Here is an 18,710-nt window from a genome sequence, read left to right as displayed (position 1 = left end):
AGTATAAATTAGAGATCTCTGAACCATAGTAGGATCTCTAATTTATCATTAATTTTACATCAAAGTATGGTTTCTATAATTCTGGTCGACCTTAGCCAGACCAGTTACAAGTACATACTTAAACAATAGAAAATCACAAGGGACAAGACAAATTAATTATTATAATTACGATTTGCAAATGAAATCGATCATTGTTAGCGATTATCGTGACTACAGGAAAATAAAAAATACTGATAGATGAGTCTGAGGAGTGAAGCAATTTACAATCTAGGAGAACCTTGCATATTTTCCAAAACTAAAATTGGTTTCAGAAAATCAGTTCCATTATCATTACGAGGCAGGTAGCTGCTGCATACTTATCACTCACCCATCAAGTTTAAAGTTCTCGTCCAAACGAATAAAACATGCCAAAACACGAGGAATTGCTAAATACCATTGACTAGTTCCCTCGAGCCTGGTTGTCTCCATCTTCAGATCATCTACAATTTTCTTGACAAATTAGGATTTATAGCTGATTTGAAGATCAAAATAGTGTCATCAAGTCTACTCTCAATCTTTAGATGTTCCCATTATCAGATCCTGAATAAGAGGCATGGCACCACCGCAAAAGTACCTAAGTATGCTCTTTTATATGAAAAAAATATAAATTTTAAAACCGGTAGATGGATTTTCTAAATTGTGAATAAAAACATTTTGAATATCCTTTCAATCCGGTAAGACTAGTTACTTTATCCTTGGCCTTCGTGTTATTGTACGGAATTCAGACCATAGAATTCCAGTCTAACAGCTTCTAAATCGCTCATATTAGGCCGTGTTGTCTAGACAGGTGGACGTCATACATTTCTTGTTAACTTAGCCTGGGCAAAGGATCAACTTTCATCTTTCTTATCGGTTTCCGTGCTGATGACGTGGTCGCAAATTCACTTCCTGCAGAGCAGGCAATACTGGCATTGTCCAGGTAGACTACTTACTTAGGATATTGTTCGTTCGCGTTCCCATTCCTACCTATCATTTAATTAACCTTTTGTGTATTACATAATACCTAGTCTAGTGATCTGTATCTGGGATTTCTGTCACTCTTGGTAAATTATCAATGCACGGTTGTTGAGTTTGACGTCACAATTTAATCTCCATTGTGTTTTATGAACGTTGGGGGAGCAGTGACGTAGATCCATTTTGGTGCACCCTGTAAAATGGTATCTTTATGGGCAGGTAAAATTTGGTGACTTTATTTACACCTGATTAAGGTAAAAAGGTAAGTATCAACTCACATTAAGTCCAGACCCTACAAAGTAGTTACAAAGAAACCTCAAAAGGAAAAACAAACCGAACCATAATTAATTAGAGAGTATACGATGTGCAAACCTGTTTGCAACTTAACACAGTAGCTAACTTGCCCGTAAAATAAGAACTAGATGCTTTGTGTAGTTGGTCACCATCCTGGCTTTTTATAGCTAAGAAATACAAAAGATAAGTAGCTGCAGGACGTACGCTTACGTACTAGTAATAAACCGAATGAAGAAATAATGTAAGGAAAGAACTAAGATCGATATTGACACACACATCACATTGCAATGAAATCTTATGCAGTGTTATGATTAATACGCTATAGTTTTCTAATTCATGAAAAATAATCTTAAAGATAAGCTGTTACCTATATTGCGTAAATTATTCATAAAGGCAAATAAATGGCATGGAAGTCGCTGATCAACCAAAAAAATTAAGATAAAATTATTACGGGATAAGAGGCAAGATCTAAATAAAAAGCCATTGCTCTCAAGTGGTTCGCAATGTTGTACACTTTTGTTCGTTTTTCTCATGAACGGTGAGGAATCGCAAGACCTGTTCTGGATGCGGGATAAGATCCCGGTATAGATTTATTCCTTGTCATGATGATAATAAAAACGACAACCTACAGAAATATTGCACCAGTAGGTACTCGTAATTTTTTATATCACTCAGCAATTTTAAGTACATAAATTCAATCCAACTTAAAATAATGAATGTGATTGCAATGGGTTGATCTTTTGATTCTGGTCTATCATGCGCGTCAGAAATTCAGAGATATTAGGTTTGAAGCTTTTCAGTTTTTGCAACTTATCTACCGGGCTACATCCTGGGGCCACCCTAAGCTCGCGGACTTTTATAAAAAGGTGTTATTTTGGTGGAGGCACCCAGCAGGATGCAACCGTTCTCCCAATGTCAGTGCCATTAGTAATCACTAGATCGTCGAGCCAATGAGTGGAAACATTTTTAAATGTTTAGTTGACTAAACAATTTTTCTAGATCGTCAGAAAGTGAAAGTAAAAATAGAAGGCACTTAGGTGATAGGTAAATACTTATCTAGAAAAATGATATGTGCTGTTTTGAACAAGATCATCGTAACTTCAGATAAGTATCTACTGATCTTGTTCAAAACTGCACATATCATTTTTGGTTTGTTTGTTCATCATCATCATCATCATCTCAGCCATAGGACGTCCACTGCTGAACATAGGCCTCCCCCTTTGATCTCCACAGATACCTGTTGGAAGCGACCTGCATCCAGCGTCTTCCGGCGACCTTTATAAGGTCGTCTGTCCACCTCGTTGGTGGACGTCCTACGCTGCGTTTGTTTGTTACCTACCTGTAAATCCAGATTATGTAGGTAGGTACTTGCCCATTTATCTAAAAGAATACAGATAGGTAAACGATCTTTGAGGACCTGATGATAACTTCATGCACAGCTGGGGGTGACTAATCATTGTTTATTATCAGTAGGCAACACTATCAGTCAGATCGATTCTGGAATTTTTTGGTTAGCTAGTGAAAATTTAAGAGAGATAGATTTCACATGTCAATAGATTGGTGATGCAAAAGAAAAAACTATGATGTTGGAAACCATGAGAGAGTAGGTTCATATTATAATTTTCACGAACCTCTATTGTGGCCTTATAAAGCTACTTTTGATTTGATCTAAGTACCTACATCAGCAAGTAACTGTCTGTTGTTTGGTAGCTGTTAAGCATTTTACGCGCTCTTCAACAATTGAATAGCAATTCCATAGCTATGCAATAGGCATGATGACAGTAATCAAAAATCATTAAAATAATATATTTATTAAATTAAACTTGAAGCTTGGAATATAAAACGCGCATTGTTTTCTTTATTAATAATGTGATTAATATGTATTTTTATAAAATAAAATTACGAAATAAGGCAATCCGCCATGATATCTTGAACACCAATCAGAGCTCGTGACGTCATTTCTCAAAACAACTCGCGCGAACGTCACATTTCGTTATTGTGAACTTCCACTGCGATCTTTGTTTTTAATTAATTAATTGTTTATAACACGAGTTATGGAGCCCGGATTTATCAAGGCAAACAGCGCTAATTTGCCTTGAATTGATATCATAATGCTGGGAGAGTTTTTGGCATCAAATAAAGATTTTTGTTCAGCTGAATTTAGAAATGTTAAAACTTCCATGTAAGTATACAAGTTTAATTAAAAAAACTTCCATGTAAGTGTATTAGTTTAATTTAAAAAACTTCTACGTTAGAATCCAGAGAACTATGTAATAACTTACATCAAAGTGATCTTCACAAAAATAAAGTTGTATTGCCCAGGGCAATATTGCTTTTGAATCTCGCCTTGCAAGTTTAAGCCACTTGTTTCGTTTTTTTTTTTTTGTGAGGAACGTACACAAATAACTTATCAGGAGTTGTTTTGGATGTGTTCTTACACTGGGGGACCCCACAACACCTATGCACTTTCGAATTCATATTTAATAACACAAAAAACTTAATTATTGCACGAGCGTTGTTTAGTAGACTGGGTACAGTTGTGCCAATTTTCGTTTGATCACCAATAATTTTGATATTTGACTAATTAGCTCGCAGAAAAGGAACTTGTATCGCAATTTGTACATTTGTGTACGTAAAAACACTCATATATTGTTCCTTAATACAATGTATTACTCATAAGATCAATTTAAAAAAAAATGGGAAAGTGTCACAACCGGCCACATACCAAGGGCGGTTGTGACATGCATAAACATATATCAAAATGGTCTATAATATCTTTTATTGTAGAAATGTTTAACATAATAAGCTTACAAACATAGTTTTAACAATCAACAAAACAACATTTGCTCTGTTCAAACTTGTAGCTGTAGAAAGGCTTGTAGCTTGAGCTACACGTACGAAATCCCTTGTTTCACTTCTTCATCGGCATCTTTTTATTTTTTGATATCACACTGCGCTCTTTCGGTCTTCCGCAAACGTATCCTGGACATCTAAAAGCAAAAAACAATAATATGAGATTTATTATATGTAAAGATATTCGTCACAACCGTACCCAAAAAAATTGACACAACCGTACCCAACGCATCATTTTGAAAACAAAAAATCGCCATGATTTTGCCAAATACTTTACGTAAAAAGAAATCACTTGTAATTAAATATTAATATTCAACTTTTAAAGAAAAAAATAACAAGATAATCTATCTGTATAAAAATAACAGTAATTAGGAAACGAAATCGAACAAAAATACTTACTTTTGATTGTTGAAAAGCAATGTGGGCTCCTGCTTACGTCAACGTCGTGCGCCGGCTAACGCAATACTGGGGAACGTGTTTAGGCTTGTGAGCCACGTCTTTCTCCCTCACAACCTCCCCCGTTTTACGTATAGTTTCGTTACAACTGCGACTGTCACTACCGTACCCTGGCACAACCGTACCCAGTTTACCTACTTGCGTCTTGTAATTTCAGTCGTGACGTCACAAGTGACGACATGACACTGACAAGCGTTTTCGCGCCGGATTCAAAGTGGACAGAGAAAAATGCAATTATTTGATAAAAAAACTTCGCATTTTCTTAAAATTAACAATTTTTCATATAAAATAGACGTATACCTACATCATACAAAGGAATTTAAAAATTTGTCATCATGCCTATTCTTGATAATTTTTTACTTAGGTACTCATCTATGGGTTATCGATATTTTTTCTGTAATAACGAATTATAAAGATTAATCGTGTATCTGTGTGTTGCCTAACTTAATATAATAATATTGTACTAAATATGGTACGATGCAACCTACGAATTTTCCCACGAATGCATTTTTTTATCAACATCACGAGTTATGCTGATATTATCAGATTATCGGATATTGATATATCTATTATTATGTACGTAAACATGAAAGATATCTATCATCTATTTTAGGAAATCAAACAATTTGAAGTGGAAACACCTGGATGTAAATAGTTAGGTAGAACATTTTTATCAACACTCAAACGTAAGGATTATATAATAAAAATAAATGATGATGATCATGATGAGATGTTAACATGAAAGATATCTCTCATCTCTTTTAGGAAATAAAACTTTTTGAAGTGGAAACACCTGGGTGTAAATAGGTAGAACATTTTTATCAACACTCAAACGAAAGGATTATATAAAGAAAAATAAAACGAAATTATCATTAAAATATATGTAATTCATTGCAAGTAACCTCATCTAGAAACGTAGGTAATCTAAAGGATGTTAACATGACTAGTAAATTATTTAATTAAACATAAAGCCATTAAGTACAATGTAGTATAAGATAGTTCCTGTTATTAGGTGGGTTATTAAAAATAACAATATTCCTTATTGTTTACAACAATAAAATACACATTAAATTAATTAAAAAGATATCCGGATTTACTAGTTAAAACTGTTGCTTTATATAATTATTTTTACTGGCAAGTTTATGTGCACAATGTTGCCATGCGTAAAAAGGACTTGTAGGCCAAAAAGCTATTCAGAGCAATACTAAAAATATTCTTCTTTCTATTTATTTGTTAACGCTGTGATGCGATACTACATATAAAAATAATATTTATATATTTTTGTAACAACTTTTCTATATTTACCTAAATATATTTTCTATAAGGGCCACTGTGTCACTTCCTTGTAGCTACGAAGCTTTGCGTCTACCGTTTAGGGAAAATGTCACTGGCAACATAAACGTCCCTGTTTCTTAAAACAACCGTTTACTTTGAAAATCAATTGTTTTAAGAAGGCTGGGCCTTAATGTATTAATAACAATATCACAAATGTAATGTATTATTTATTGAGGCTCAAGTAATATAGCATAACATTTACTTGACAGGACGTTTGAGCAAGCTTATAGTGTGACAGCCATTCCCTTTTCAAGGTCTTAAGCTGGGTACTCACTTAGAAGTGTAGCACGTAACGTATCAGATACGGTATCAACCTGCAAGTGGGTACGGCTCGTCCACGGTCACACTGCGAGCCGCCTTTGTGTTCGCAGTGAAACCGCCACTCGGCGGGTCACTGCGAGCTTACAGCACTCCACGCGCGAGCGGCTCGCAGCGGGCTCGTGCCTACGTACTCACTTGATACCGTATCTGATACGCTACGTGCTACACTGCTAAGTGAGTACCCAGCTTTATTCAACTATTCGCCGTATAAATAATAAAAGCGTCGTATATTTACAACTTACTGCGGATCACAATACCGTTTCATCCGTTGTTTTCGATTAGAGTTTTTATATGAAGTTAATGTCAAATTCAATCTCCAGTTCGCAAAAAAAATAAAACCGGCCAAGTGCGAGTCGAACTCGCGCACCGAGGGTTCCGTACAAATCCTGTATAGATAAAAAGTGAGTCTCGCGCCAACCGTTCAGTTTAGAATAATCATAGTTATGGTAATTTCGTGAGAGTCAAAATAGTTAATATTTTTTATTTTATAATGTAACTAAAATAGTAGGCTTGTAAAAGTTATTTTATTAAAGTTATTTATATACAACATTTTATAGTCATCATTCAGAAATCTGATTGAAAATAACTAATTATGTCTTACGGCCAGTTTCTTCATCAAAAGTTAAAGTTAAAGTAATGTCTAAAGTAAAAGTAACGGTCAAATTCGTTTTTTCAAGGCTAAAGTGAAACTAATAGAAAAATTGAATTTGACCGTTACTTTTACTTTAGACATTACTTTGACTTTTACTTTGGCTTTAACTTTTGATAAAGAAACTGGCTGTTAAAGGTCATTGGGCATATCTGACCCGCTTTGTAAAAAGTGGCGGACATGAATCAAAGTAGTTTTAAATCGTGGAGAATGGTATGACGTTTCTTTGAATATAAATATTTTATTAAAATTCCATGGAGACGAATGTCCAGGATCGTTTGAAAAATATAAAAGACAAGCAGTTTCAGAGGATTGTACAGGTTGCAATGCTAGTTTTTATTGTTAAAGACTTATCATAAAGAAGGAAGATGCCAATTCGGATGACCAGGATCTGATGAGGATCTGGAAACCCTGAGAAATCGAGGGCAACTCTTGAATATTGTAGGCACGCGTCGAGTCATAACCAGACATGTGAGTGTATTTTTGAGGGTACTGGTAAACAGTGAAGGTTTGGAGCTGATTTGATTATGGAGACTACAGAGAGTCGAGGGAACTCCTGAACGGTATGTTGCAACTACCACGTGTTTGGGCTTATTTTATTCGTATTGGCGAAGACTTTCCACATAGATCGATAGCAAAGATCAGATGGGAACTCCTTTACAATTTATAACGTAACCTTGTGTTGGAGCTTATTTTATTTTAGGTGATGAGAATTCACTACTAACTTGGGTTAAAGCAGCCATTGCAGGAATGGGATCTTTTATTTTTGAGGGATTAATCACCTAACGAGCCCCAGTTTCAGGTTTTTTTCGAAACCGCCTGACGACTTGTAGCTGTCGAATCGTAACAACGACTTCTAGAGTAGGATTCGGGGCTGCTGGCTTTACGTCTCTAGAGCCTTGACAAAAGTGTAATTCTGTCCCTTTCTTTGTTTTATAAAGTCGGCTTTATTTTATTTTGTAGCATTTTACAAACAAATCCAACTTCAAACATATAAAAAAGCAACAAGAAAACAAAAGCAAGAAAGAAATGAAAAAGATGTTAGGTGCATCGGTCTAGAAGTCGGTGTCTAGAGGATGCACCTATATTTATTTAACCACCGAGATCTAGACCGATGCATCTATATTTATTTAACCACCGAGATCTAGACCGATGCATATAAACAGTTTTCTTGTTGTTTTTAGAAGTTGTTTTTTTTTTTTTTTTTGTAAAATGTTTTTATTTTTAACTTTTGTGAAAAGTTCTCGTCAATACGAATAATATAAGCCCAAACACGACGTAACTAAAACATACCGTTAAGGAGTTCTTTCTCACGTCTCCATCATCAGGTAAGCTCTAAACCTTCACTGTTTGTTAGCATCACCAGACATACATCTGAGAATCAAGTTTTAATCCTATGCATGCCTACAATTTCTGATAGTTGCCCTCGATTTCTCAGGATTTCCATCATCAGATCCTGACCTGATGACAATGGAAATAAACGGCGAGTATACTCTTTCACTACAAAGAAATGATTTCTCAAATCCGTCAAACTTGGTCGTTTAAATTCCCCATTGAAATGAGGAAAATATTTGATGTTTACACCTGATTTTCTCTAGATTCCCATGGTTCACATTGATGCGACTAATGCCATAGTAAATCAGAGCCTTTATCATTATACTGTGCTATATTTCGTTCGTATCCGCCGTGGGTATGGTTTCCATACTAAGGTGCCCAATGACCTTTGAATGATTTAATATTTTTCACAGTTTAGAGGCAATTATATTTAAGAAGTGTTTGATATGAATTTAACTATTTATTCAAAACTTTAATATCTCTACGCGTTCATGTGAAAAAGGGTAGGTAGTAGTTTATAATTATTAAAAAAATATTTTATTTCATGTAAGCAAAAATAATATTTTAATATTTTATGTAACTTCAAATTTATCATTTTCGCAATTTTTCCTTTATCTGTACTATACAAGGTGTTGATTTGCATTTGTGCCATAGTTCAGGAGGAGGACATACAATACGTAAATAATCGATTGGAATTACAGTAGATGGGAAATAACTAATATGCACTGCTTTTTTTGTCATTGAAATGTCGTAGTATTTCAGAAGTCATCCAATTTTATGAATTAAATTTATGATTAATCGTTGCGTATGCTTTGTGTTTGCGTTTGTGTGAGGGCGCAGCACGGTTTTAAGGCCAGTAACATACGCGCCAAGTTTAAATAAGGCTAGATGACATTTACGGAATTCCGAAAAAAAATTAAAGAAAAAAAATGACGTACCAATTTTTTTATTGATTTGGGTCGAGAATCATTAGCATAATTACCTCCTTGAATATGGCACAGATGCAAATCAACAGCTTGTATAACGTTGCTTCGTGCCGAATTTCAAGATTCTGAGTTCACGGGAAGTACCTTGTAGGTTTTGATTCCCTAGCGTGTGACGGAAATTCGTCTAAGGTGTCGGTATAACTGCTATATCTTTTGATCGCGTTAACTTAGAAGTTTTTCATTGCTTAAAGGGACAATAGACCTAGGTATTTGGTATAAATTTCAATTTGGTACCTTTATTCGTTCGTGAGAAATAAGGTAGTAAGTTTCATTTTATTAAAATATATTTATTATATTATATAACGAAAAAAATGTGATTTTCGCAATTTTTCCTATATTTGCATTATATGGCAATGCTTCATGCCAAATTTCAAGATTCTGAGTTTACGGGAAGTACCCTGTAGGTTTTGATTCCTTTGCGAGTGTCGAAAATTTGTTGAAAATATCGACATAATCGGTTGTATCTTTTGATTGGCTTGGCTTAGAAGTTTGATATTTTCACAGCTTAAAGGGACAATAGACCCGAGTATTTCATGTGAATTTCAGCTTGATACGTCCACGCGTTCTTAAGATAAAGGGTCTTGACAGACAGACAGACAGACAGACAGACAGACGGACAACAAAGTGATCCTATAAGGGTTCCGTTTTTTCCTTTCGAGGTACGGAACCCTAAAAATGGATAGGTTATTACAATCTGCAGGAAGACGGCAAAATCTATAATATTTTCTTTGATAATCTATAAAATTTTAATTATGTAACTGCCTAAATAGGTGTTCAAAACTTTAACAGGTTGTATTATTGCAAAAGGGAGGTATTTTACTAGAATAGTTGTATAGTGTTAACAATTGGTGTCGATTAGATCACTTTTAAGTTTACACTCTTCATAAGGGCTTTTTAACACAGGAGAAAATTGGCTTTTGTGTACATCTACCGAACTAATATTAGACTTTTAGCTGATTTAGCGCCGACTAGACGCGAATACTCAATGAGTTCGTTCACTTTGTTTGCATTCTTCTTACCAGCTGCATGTCTCTTATAAGCTTTATACAACATCACAGCACCATTCACCCACATCGGTATATAGTTCAAATCACTTTCTTTAGGGAAATTTTCATCTACACTATCTATATCGGGGTCCAACCTTGAGTACGGCGAAGCCTCTAGCTTAGGAATACATTCTAATAGTGGAAGCCATTTGTAAGTCTCTGGACAAGCTAGATCGGAAGGATAAAAGTTTCCCTTATACCTCATTTTGCAGCAAGAGTGAATGTAGTATCCCATGTAATAATACTCTATTTGCGGGCATTGGGAATGCATGCTTCTTGTGAATTCAATCTCCCTAAAATAAAAAGTTTCATTTACATCAAAATCTTCATTATTCTCTTAGCTTAAGTGTAAGCAAAATAGCCTGAAAAATATCAATTAAGACTTGAAAGGACGAAAAACCACTTTCTAGCACTTTTATACAAAATTATGGCTAAGTACAGAACAAAAATGTTTCTCACCTCAAAGCTCCATAGGTTCCTAGCGTAAGGTGCATATACTGTGGGTCATAGAAGAAGTAAACAGAAGACACGCACTTAGGCAGAATGTCTATGACACCCACGGCTATCAACTTGCCGTCCAGCCAGTACTGCTGGTGGAACGACCCATAGCCGCACCGAGGTCCATTCTCTCTATGCTCTTCCTAAAATTATGTTTTATACGTCAATAAATACAGTACTTCTTGTAGCAGATAATATGGGTACCCGTTGCGGTAATAATTGGCAAAAAGCTTAGGGAGATGAAGTATCCATAGACGAAACATAATAGAATAGAGGTGGTGTGATTTGAATAAATGGACGATATTTTAAGATGGTGTTAAGGTGGTGGGTTATCTCCCCGCTCGTCCCCGAGATCAGAAGTTACAACAGCATTACAAGCAACATCTGATGTCTTACCAATAACGGACTTTGGACCAAAAAGTCTTTGAACTTTGGTTCTGTACATTTATCTGGCTTATCATTATGAATTGTCATTTGATATTTGACGTACACTTCATGTGTCTCCTTAGCCGTTGCTAACCATTCGGGACTCGGCGGTGAAGTTCTAACTAATTTTATCTGAAAAATAACACGTGCCGTTTATTTGAAGATACATCATGATAAACATATTTGAAGATATGTATTTATATCATGACAAACATATTTGATGCTGTCGATTGTTTGTAGATATTTACAATCTCTGATACCATTAGATGTTTATGACAGAAAAAAGAGCGCAAATGTCACACGGCTTTGTGCTATCAACAACATCATGACATGACGGAGGACGTGAGAGAACAGCATCTCAGAACGATTTGTATTCGACAACGGTACAGAAGCCATCTACTTTTGTACACTCCTGGTAATATTTGGCTTTGATAATGTATCCAGCTGTGTCCTGATTAAATGTTTTGGAACTTTTCGGATATGTGATGCCATAGTGGCTAGAAGACGAATTACGATGGCAAATATCCCGTTAATTTCCTCTGCAATAGTTCCTTCCACTGTTTGATGGAGTAACAACAAAAAAGCGAGCTTTCCAAAGTGGGCGTATCAACGTACCTCGACCCCTAACTCACGAATAAGAAAAATCACATTGCCATCTTCGCTCACCTTTCCGGCGACCGATACCACCTATAGTTCACCTATAGAGTACTCTGCTATTTTGATACTACAAAAAAACATACAATGGCAAACAAAAAACGAATGTAAGATTTGTTGAGTACCTCTAGTTTATGCTTGACATCATCAGGCAACTCGTTTATAAAATCTTCAATTTGTTTTTCTTTGTTTTTGCGGGTGTTTACAGGTAATACTTCAATACCCTTCTCTTTGAGTTTTTCCAACTTTCGCTCTCTCCTCAACTGTTTGGCTTTTTTACAGGGTGCTTTATTGGGATCAGGGCCTGTATCTGTAAGTTTTTGTTTAAGTAATTATTAGAACTGTTCATAACATGAACAGATCAGTATCAAATAGCATGCTCTTAAAGCCATCTTTTTATAGTATAGTAAAACTGTGTCCTACGTGGGTGAATGAACACAACCTGTGAAAAGGTTTATATTTGGTGTGATTATATATTTTTTATTGTTATAACGTTAAATTATTTCATTTATAACGTATAACTATCTACGGGTAACCTAAAAATTATGAAACCAACCTTTTTTAACTATTTTCTCCTGAGGTGGAGCAGAATCAAGCTGAACATTTTTCATTACATCCTTATGAACCATGCTATCTGAAAAGAAACAGTCATACATATCAGAATTCCAATACAATTCAATAACATGTAATGTGTGACAGTATTTATATTTAATTTGTCATACTTCACTGACATTCATTATGCATAGCGTACCTAAGTACTTCTTTCTGTTATTTTCATTTAAGAAATAGCAATTATTACTTTTCACCTTCACAAAAGTTATTCTCTTACGATTATAATGGCTAACTAAAGTCAAAGATCAAATCTTTGATTCTGGTATTAAAGCGCAAATGCAATAAAAATCTTACTCGAACTACAAGATTGATGTCTACAAGTATCCATAAGAATATTATGTCACACCAATAATACTGTTTAGTTGTTAAAAAGAGCAAAAATTATACCTCCAACTTCATCTCCCGAGCAATCTAAAGCTTCACTATTTTTAACCATATCCAAGTTAATATCTTGATGTTCCCTCATGGTCTCAATGAACTGCTCTCCGCCTTCCTCAAACCCTTCAGCTAAAACTTCACTGCCACTGCTGCCAGTTGACATCTTGCGACCACTCTCGGGACATGGCTCGGGTCCATCTTGACCAACTAACAACTTGTTGACACGCTTCAAAACCTTCTTTTGCGACTTTGAAGGTTTGAATTCCAAGGCCCTGCATCTAGATATAAAAATAAATAGGAAGTTATTAAACGTGATCAAAAATGTAAGAATAAATGCAGGTTAAATCAGATTGCTATTTGAAATATTGATACTTGTGTCTGATTATATAAATGTATACTGTGCAACAGAATACTCTTCTTGAATCTGGAAATTGTACATGCTTATGAATGAGTAGGATAGATTAAGGACTGTGTGCAAACAATAATAGGTATACAAGGTAAGCATGCAGCTCCACTTAGGCGATTTATATTAATGTTAGCCTACACAAGCATTATTACTTTATTAAAGGAAAGCTTTTCGTCATAATTGTACAAAGAATATACAAACCGTATAGTGTACATAGGGCAACAAGTTACGTCCATGGTTGGCTTATAACAATATTTTCCTGAACGCCTCCATCCTCTATCAATTAAATCCTGATAATCACTCACGGTCATAGCATGAGCCCACATACCTGAATCAATACAATTACTTAATATTATGGTTTAGATTTTTGTTCACAAAAATGTTTTAAAACTTACCATGGCTATAATTAGTATCAGGGCGCTTACAATAGCCACATCTATAATGCTCATGTTCAGCATAATACTCAACAAGACTTCGTAACATCGTACCAAAGTCAGTGACGTCCACTGACGATTTATCAAATTTGCAGATAAAACGTGGATAAAATCTTATTAATTGAAATTCTGACCCAAACAAAATCCAAGTGGAAAAGAAAATAACAGAATAGTCAAACGAACGTGTGTGACACTGACAGACTGATTGACATAATGATTTTGATTGAAAGATTTACGTCTAACAATCATTATTTTTTTAATACTGAAACCTAGTCTTTATGCACTATTATTGAATAGTAAATTAAGCATGATGTAGCACTTTATACCCTTTTTGGTTTTCTAAAAACAACACTCACTGGCAAGGAAAGTGAGGTGGAATGTGAAGATGTCATAATTACATGTTTTTTATTCAATCAGACAATACCGTGACACGAGTCTATGACTTGGTCCTTCTGAAGTCCTTGGATGGGAGGCCATCTAATACTCAACGAGGTCCTCTGTGTTTGGGACGGCCTTTAACCGTCAAATCCGTAGCGGACCCCAATCGGGGTCTGAACATCAATGTCACCGTAAGCTCGGTTTAGACCCCAATTGGGGTCTGCGAATCAGTCATACACTTTCCTAATTATTTACGCTCATATTTATTTTCTTTCCAATCAAACCACATTTGTGAGCACTAAATAAAATAACTAAATAAATTTAAATTATTTTTACGCATTCAAACCTTTCATATTTAGCATCCCGTTAGAAATATACCTTTTTAAAATCCAATCGTAATTACCGGGAATTCTGATCGAACTCGCCATGTTTGTTTTTTAAATTTGAAGACGCATAGACAAGATGGCGACGGTGATAGAAGTTTTGCATCGAATGATTCGATTCGTTAAAATAAAGAATCGATTTAATAATTTTATATTATTTGATATTATAATATTACTAAATTGCACTTTTGTATACTTACCATAATCTGAAAATAAATTAGGAAAAGTAAAATGACTTAATTTATTTTGAAAAAAAATGCTAGAAAATCAGTGGTAGAAAATACGTTGTAGCCGGAATAAAAAAAATCTTCGGTTTTTAGGGTTTCTGAAGACGGCAAATGAAGACTTATTCTTCGGGTGTTTTATGTGCAGGATTCCTGTAGATCTGCCAAACTTAATGGCGATTCGTTACTTCCAACTTTTTAACTGAGCGGCAAAGCTATTTGACAAGAGCCGTAGGGTGTAGTTATCGCAAAATTTTATGACGATTTTATTGTTTGAAAGGGCAAATAGTTCGCTGTTCATCGAAAGCTGGTCCAAGATGGAAAGATGGCCGCCGCCGTCTTATTTTTAACCGACTTCCCAAAAAGCGGAGGTTCTCAATTCGACCGTTTTTTTTTGTATGTTTGTTACGCGATTACTCAGCCATTTATTTATCGATTTTGATGATTCTTTTTTTGTTTGATAGCGTATACTTCCGAGGTGGTCCCATTATCATCAGGTCAGGATCTGATAATGGAACCTTGAGAAATCGAGGGCGACTTTCGAAAGTTGCAGAAATACATAGGTTGAAATCTTATCACTCAGGTGTTTGCCTGGTAGCACTATTCAACAGTGAAGGCTTTGAGCTGACCTGATGATGGAGACCAGTGAAGGTCGAGGGAACTCGACAACTGAATATTTAAACTATCTCGTGTTTGTGCTTATATTATTCGTATTTACGAGGCCTCTGCAACAGTGAAGGAGATGGAGACGAGAGAAGTTCGGTTGTCGAGTTCCCTCGACCTTCTCTGGTCTCCATCATCAGGTCAGCTCCAAACCTTTACTGTCTCATTATGAGACAGTAAAGGTTTGGAGCTGATAACACTATGAGACTCTCATAGTGTTATCAGATATACATCTGAGGTTCAAGTTATAACCTTATCTATGCTTACAATTTTCGAGAGTTGCCCTCGATTTCTCAAGGTTTCCATCATCAGATCCTGAACCTAATAACAAATATGGGGAATATACCCTTTCGACCAAAAACAAACATCCAAATTGAGAACCACCACTTTTTTGGGATTCGGTTAAAAACATTTGGTGACTTTAAAATCAATCAATTATTATTATTGTTTCTCATCATCAAATAAGTACATACCTTTGGTAGTTACAAATTGCATTATATTTCAGAACACCAGGCTTACCCTCCGCCGAAACAAAAATCTTAAAATTGTTGAGAAATAATATAAGAATAAATTAAAATTCCGTAATAGGTAATAAAAATTCAATTTAAGTTAAAAATTATAACGAATGACGCAACACCAAAATAAATAATACATATAAAAATTTAATGCTAAAAACTTAAATATCTTTTTTCTTAACAACAAAAACAAATTGAACCTATAATATAATTTAAAATTAATAAATAAAATTGAAATAAGTTGCTATTAAAAAATAGGTATATATAAAATTGGTATTCGATTATTTATAATAAATTTCCGATTTAGGTATCGAATGCACACCGCTGATTGAAAAAAAAAAATACTCCATTCCAAACTCTACTTCTTGTCTGTGACTTGACTGATCTTGTAAATTGTTCATTTTTATTAAATTCTTGACCGTTATTTGAAGCTTACTAGTTTGAGATAGGCACCTACGTGTTTTCCGCTTTTATCTCCGTCCTTTTCTACCCCATATCTTGCATCTCTCTCGCACACCGACCAGTTTCACTCCCCACCAGGCAGGAGGCGACGAGTGTTCTCGGCGGCCACAGTTCGTCATTGGCGTCTTGTTTTCCGCCCGAGAAGGTTGGTCTAACCAACCGCTGTAGTATTTCGTTGAAAAATAAACTCAGTGCTCTCGCAGAACACAGGTGAGTTTATAATATTTTATACAATTTGTTAACGGTTTTACCGTTCGATATTCGATTTTGCGAAATCAAGTGTTAATATTTTGTACATCTACCCCTTTTTTGTCACGAGTTTCTTCCGTGTACTTTTTTTTTCAGTAATTTGTTTTCAGAATGAGTGACTTATAAAGCAAATACGGATGCGGTAAATAATAAAGCTACCACAGCCCGTGCACGTGACTATGGAAAAGAAAGCAAGCCCGAAGTTCCTAAGGCACCTGTGGCCCTAGTTCAATCCTGCAAGGCGTTCAACTTTTTGACAAAAAAGAATGGTGTGAGGTGCGGTCCAACCAGCATCTCCTTAGTTCGGACTGGTCACTACCGCACTTGAAGAGGGCTGGTGGTGTCAAGAAAGCTTTTCGGCCTTGAAAGACTTGGTACGCTCCCCTCGGACTGCCAGTAAGTCTGTTAGCCACCCCCATGGGGGTCGGCTCATTATCACGGCGTGTGATGGTTTTCGGCCTTGAAAGACTTGGTACGCTCCCCTCGGACTGCCAGTAAGTCTGTTAGCCACCCCCCATAGGGGTCGGCTCATTATCTCGGCGTGTGATGGTTTTCGGCCTTGAAAGACTTGGTACGCTCCCCTCGGACTGCCAGTAAGTCTGTTAGCCACCCCCCGTAGGGGTCGGCTCATTATCTCGGCGTGTGATGGTTTTCGGCCTTGAAAGACTTGGTACGCTCCGCCTAGGACTGCCAGTAAGTATACTAGCCACCCCCCGCAGGGGTTGGCTCATTATCACGGACCCGCGCAGGGTACCAATCTTGCATTTTGCGAGACGCAGCATCATTACAAAGCAGGGACCAGTAAGTATACTAGCCACCCCCCACAGGGGTCGTTCATTATCACGGACCCGCGCAGGGTACCAATCTTGCATGTTGCGAGTAGCAGCATCATTACAAAGCAGGGACCAGTAAGTATACTAGCCACCCCCGCAGGGGTCGGCTCATTATCACGGACCCTCGCAGGGTACCAATCATGCATGTTGCGGGTCGTACCATCATTGCAATCTACCCTCGCAGGGTGGCTTTTTGGATCGACTTTCGAAGAGTCGCCATTATAACCTTCCCTCGAAGGGAAATGGTAATCACACTCACGCTGAATGGCGTGTGACGCAAAACTCTAAAAGCTCCCTTGGGATATCACGAGTAAATTACAATAGGAACCATGTCCAACAGAGGAAACAGAAAGCGTCCAGGACCGCAGGCGGACTTTGATGCGTCCAACAAGGCACGTAAGTTATGACTTTCCAGGCGGGTTGCCTAACATTATATCAAGACCAATGGAAAGAAATGGGAGCTCCGCCTTTCTTGTTAAAAATAATAACTGGGTATCGCATACCATTGGCCAAAAGCCACCTTTGATAGATAATGCCAGATTTGACCAGAGAGTCCAAAGAGATGGATGTCGTCATATCCCAAATGATAAAACAAAAAGTTCTATTGATAGCTGCAAATTCTGCCAGCTTTCTTTCCAATATGTTTCTTGTGCCCAAAAGGCGACGGAAAGAACCGTCCAATACTCAATCTCAAGGTTCTCAACAAGTTCATAATTACGGAACCCTTCAGTTTAATAAATGTTTTTCGGGTGCTAGAGTTTCTTCAGAAAGACGAATGGCTGTGCAAGTGGATCTCGCCCAGGCTTACTTCTACCTTCCGGTAGCCGAAGGTCACAGACATGTTCTTCGACTAGTATACAGAAGAAGACTGCTTCAGATTACGTGCCTACCATTTGGCTTAAGCACGGCACCCAAGACCTTCGCCACAGTGACCAATTTGGGTGGCTCAAACTTTGAAAACTCAAGGGTTACTTATAATTGTGTATCTCGATTTTCTGGTGGCTCACCAAGATATATTTGCCTACTTTGGGATCATTTGCACCACGTTTTGGATGGCAAGTGAATAAATCGCAAGCATTATCAACAAGATAATGACAAAACGCACTACGTGACAAACAGCACGACAAACTTAGAAGACCTGCATAGCTTGATAGGACTTTTAAACTTCGCAAGTTTTCGTTGTTCCATACGGCAGACTGCATTACCGGGCTCTCCTCACTTTCCTCAATGCAGTGTTGAACAGCAATCTATACCTACCCTATTCATGGAACCGTGAGCCAAACGGTGAACAAACCATAAAAAGGGTTCTTATAAGTCACGATTGAAG

General features: G+C 36.5%; 1 protein-coding gene and 1 long non-coding RNA gene across 2 annotated transcripts; both read right to left on the bottom strand.

Moving 5' to 3' along the window:
* Window positions 1–4,049: 4,049 nt before the first annotated feature.
* On the bottom strand, window positions 4,050–4,743 carry LOC124638913. Its single transcript, XR_006985416.1, has 2 exons — window positions 4,540–4,743; window positions 4,050–4,277 (listed from the first exon to the last, which is right to left on the bottom strand). It is a non-coding gene; the product is annotated as an uncharacterized LOC124638913 (long non-coding RNA).
* A 5,068-nt stretch (window positions 4,744–9,811) lies between these two features.
* On the bottom strand, window positions 9,812–13,866 carry LOC124639161 (arginyl-tRNA--protein transferase 1). The gene is made up of 8 exons (XM_047176397.1): window positions 13,638–13,866; window positions 13,444–13,570; window positions 12,846–13,114; window positions 12,403–12,480; window positions 11,972–12,156; window positions 11,163–11,324; window positions 10,728–10,909; window positions 9,812–10,561 (listed from the first exon to the last, which is right to left on the bottom strand). Exons 1-8 carry the CDS (start codon window positions 13,723–13,725, stop codon window positions 10,150–10,152), a joined length of 1,503 nt encoding a protein of 500 aa, XP_047032353.1. The 5' UTR covers window positions 13,726–13,866; the 3' UTR covers window positions 9,812–10,149.
* Between the last annotated feature and the right edge of the window lie 4,844 nt (window positions 13,867–18,710).

This window comes from Helicoverpa zea, chromosome 18 (assembly GCF_022581195.2).
Source record: "Helicoverpa zea isolate HzStark_Cry1AcR chromosome 18, ilHelZeax1.1, whole genome shotgun sequence".
Taxonomy (NCBI): Eukaryota; Metazoa; Arthropoda; class Insecta; order Lepidoptera; family Noctuidae; genus Helicoverpa; species Helicoverpa zea.
This window is presented reverse-complemented; position numbering and strand designations above follow the sequence as displayed.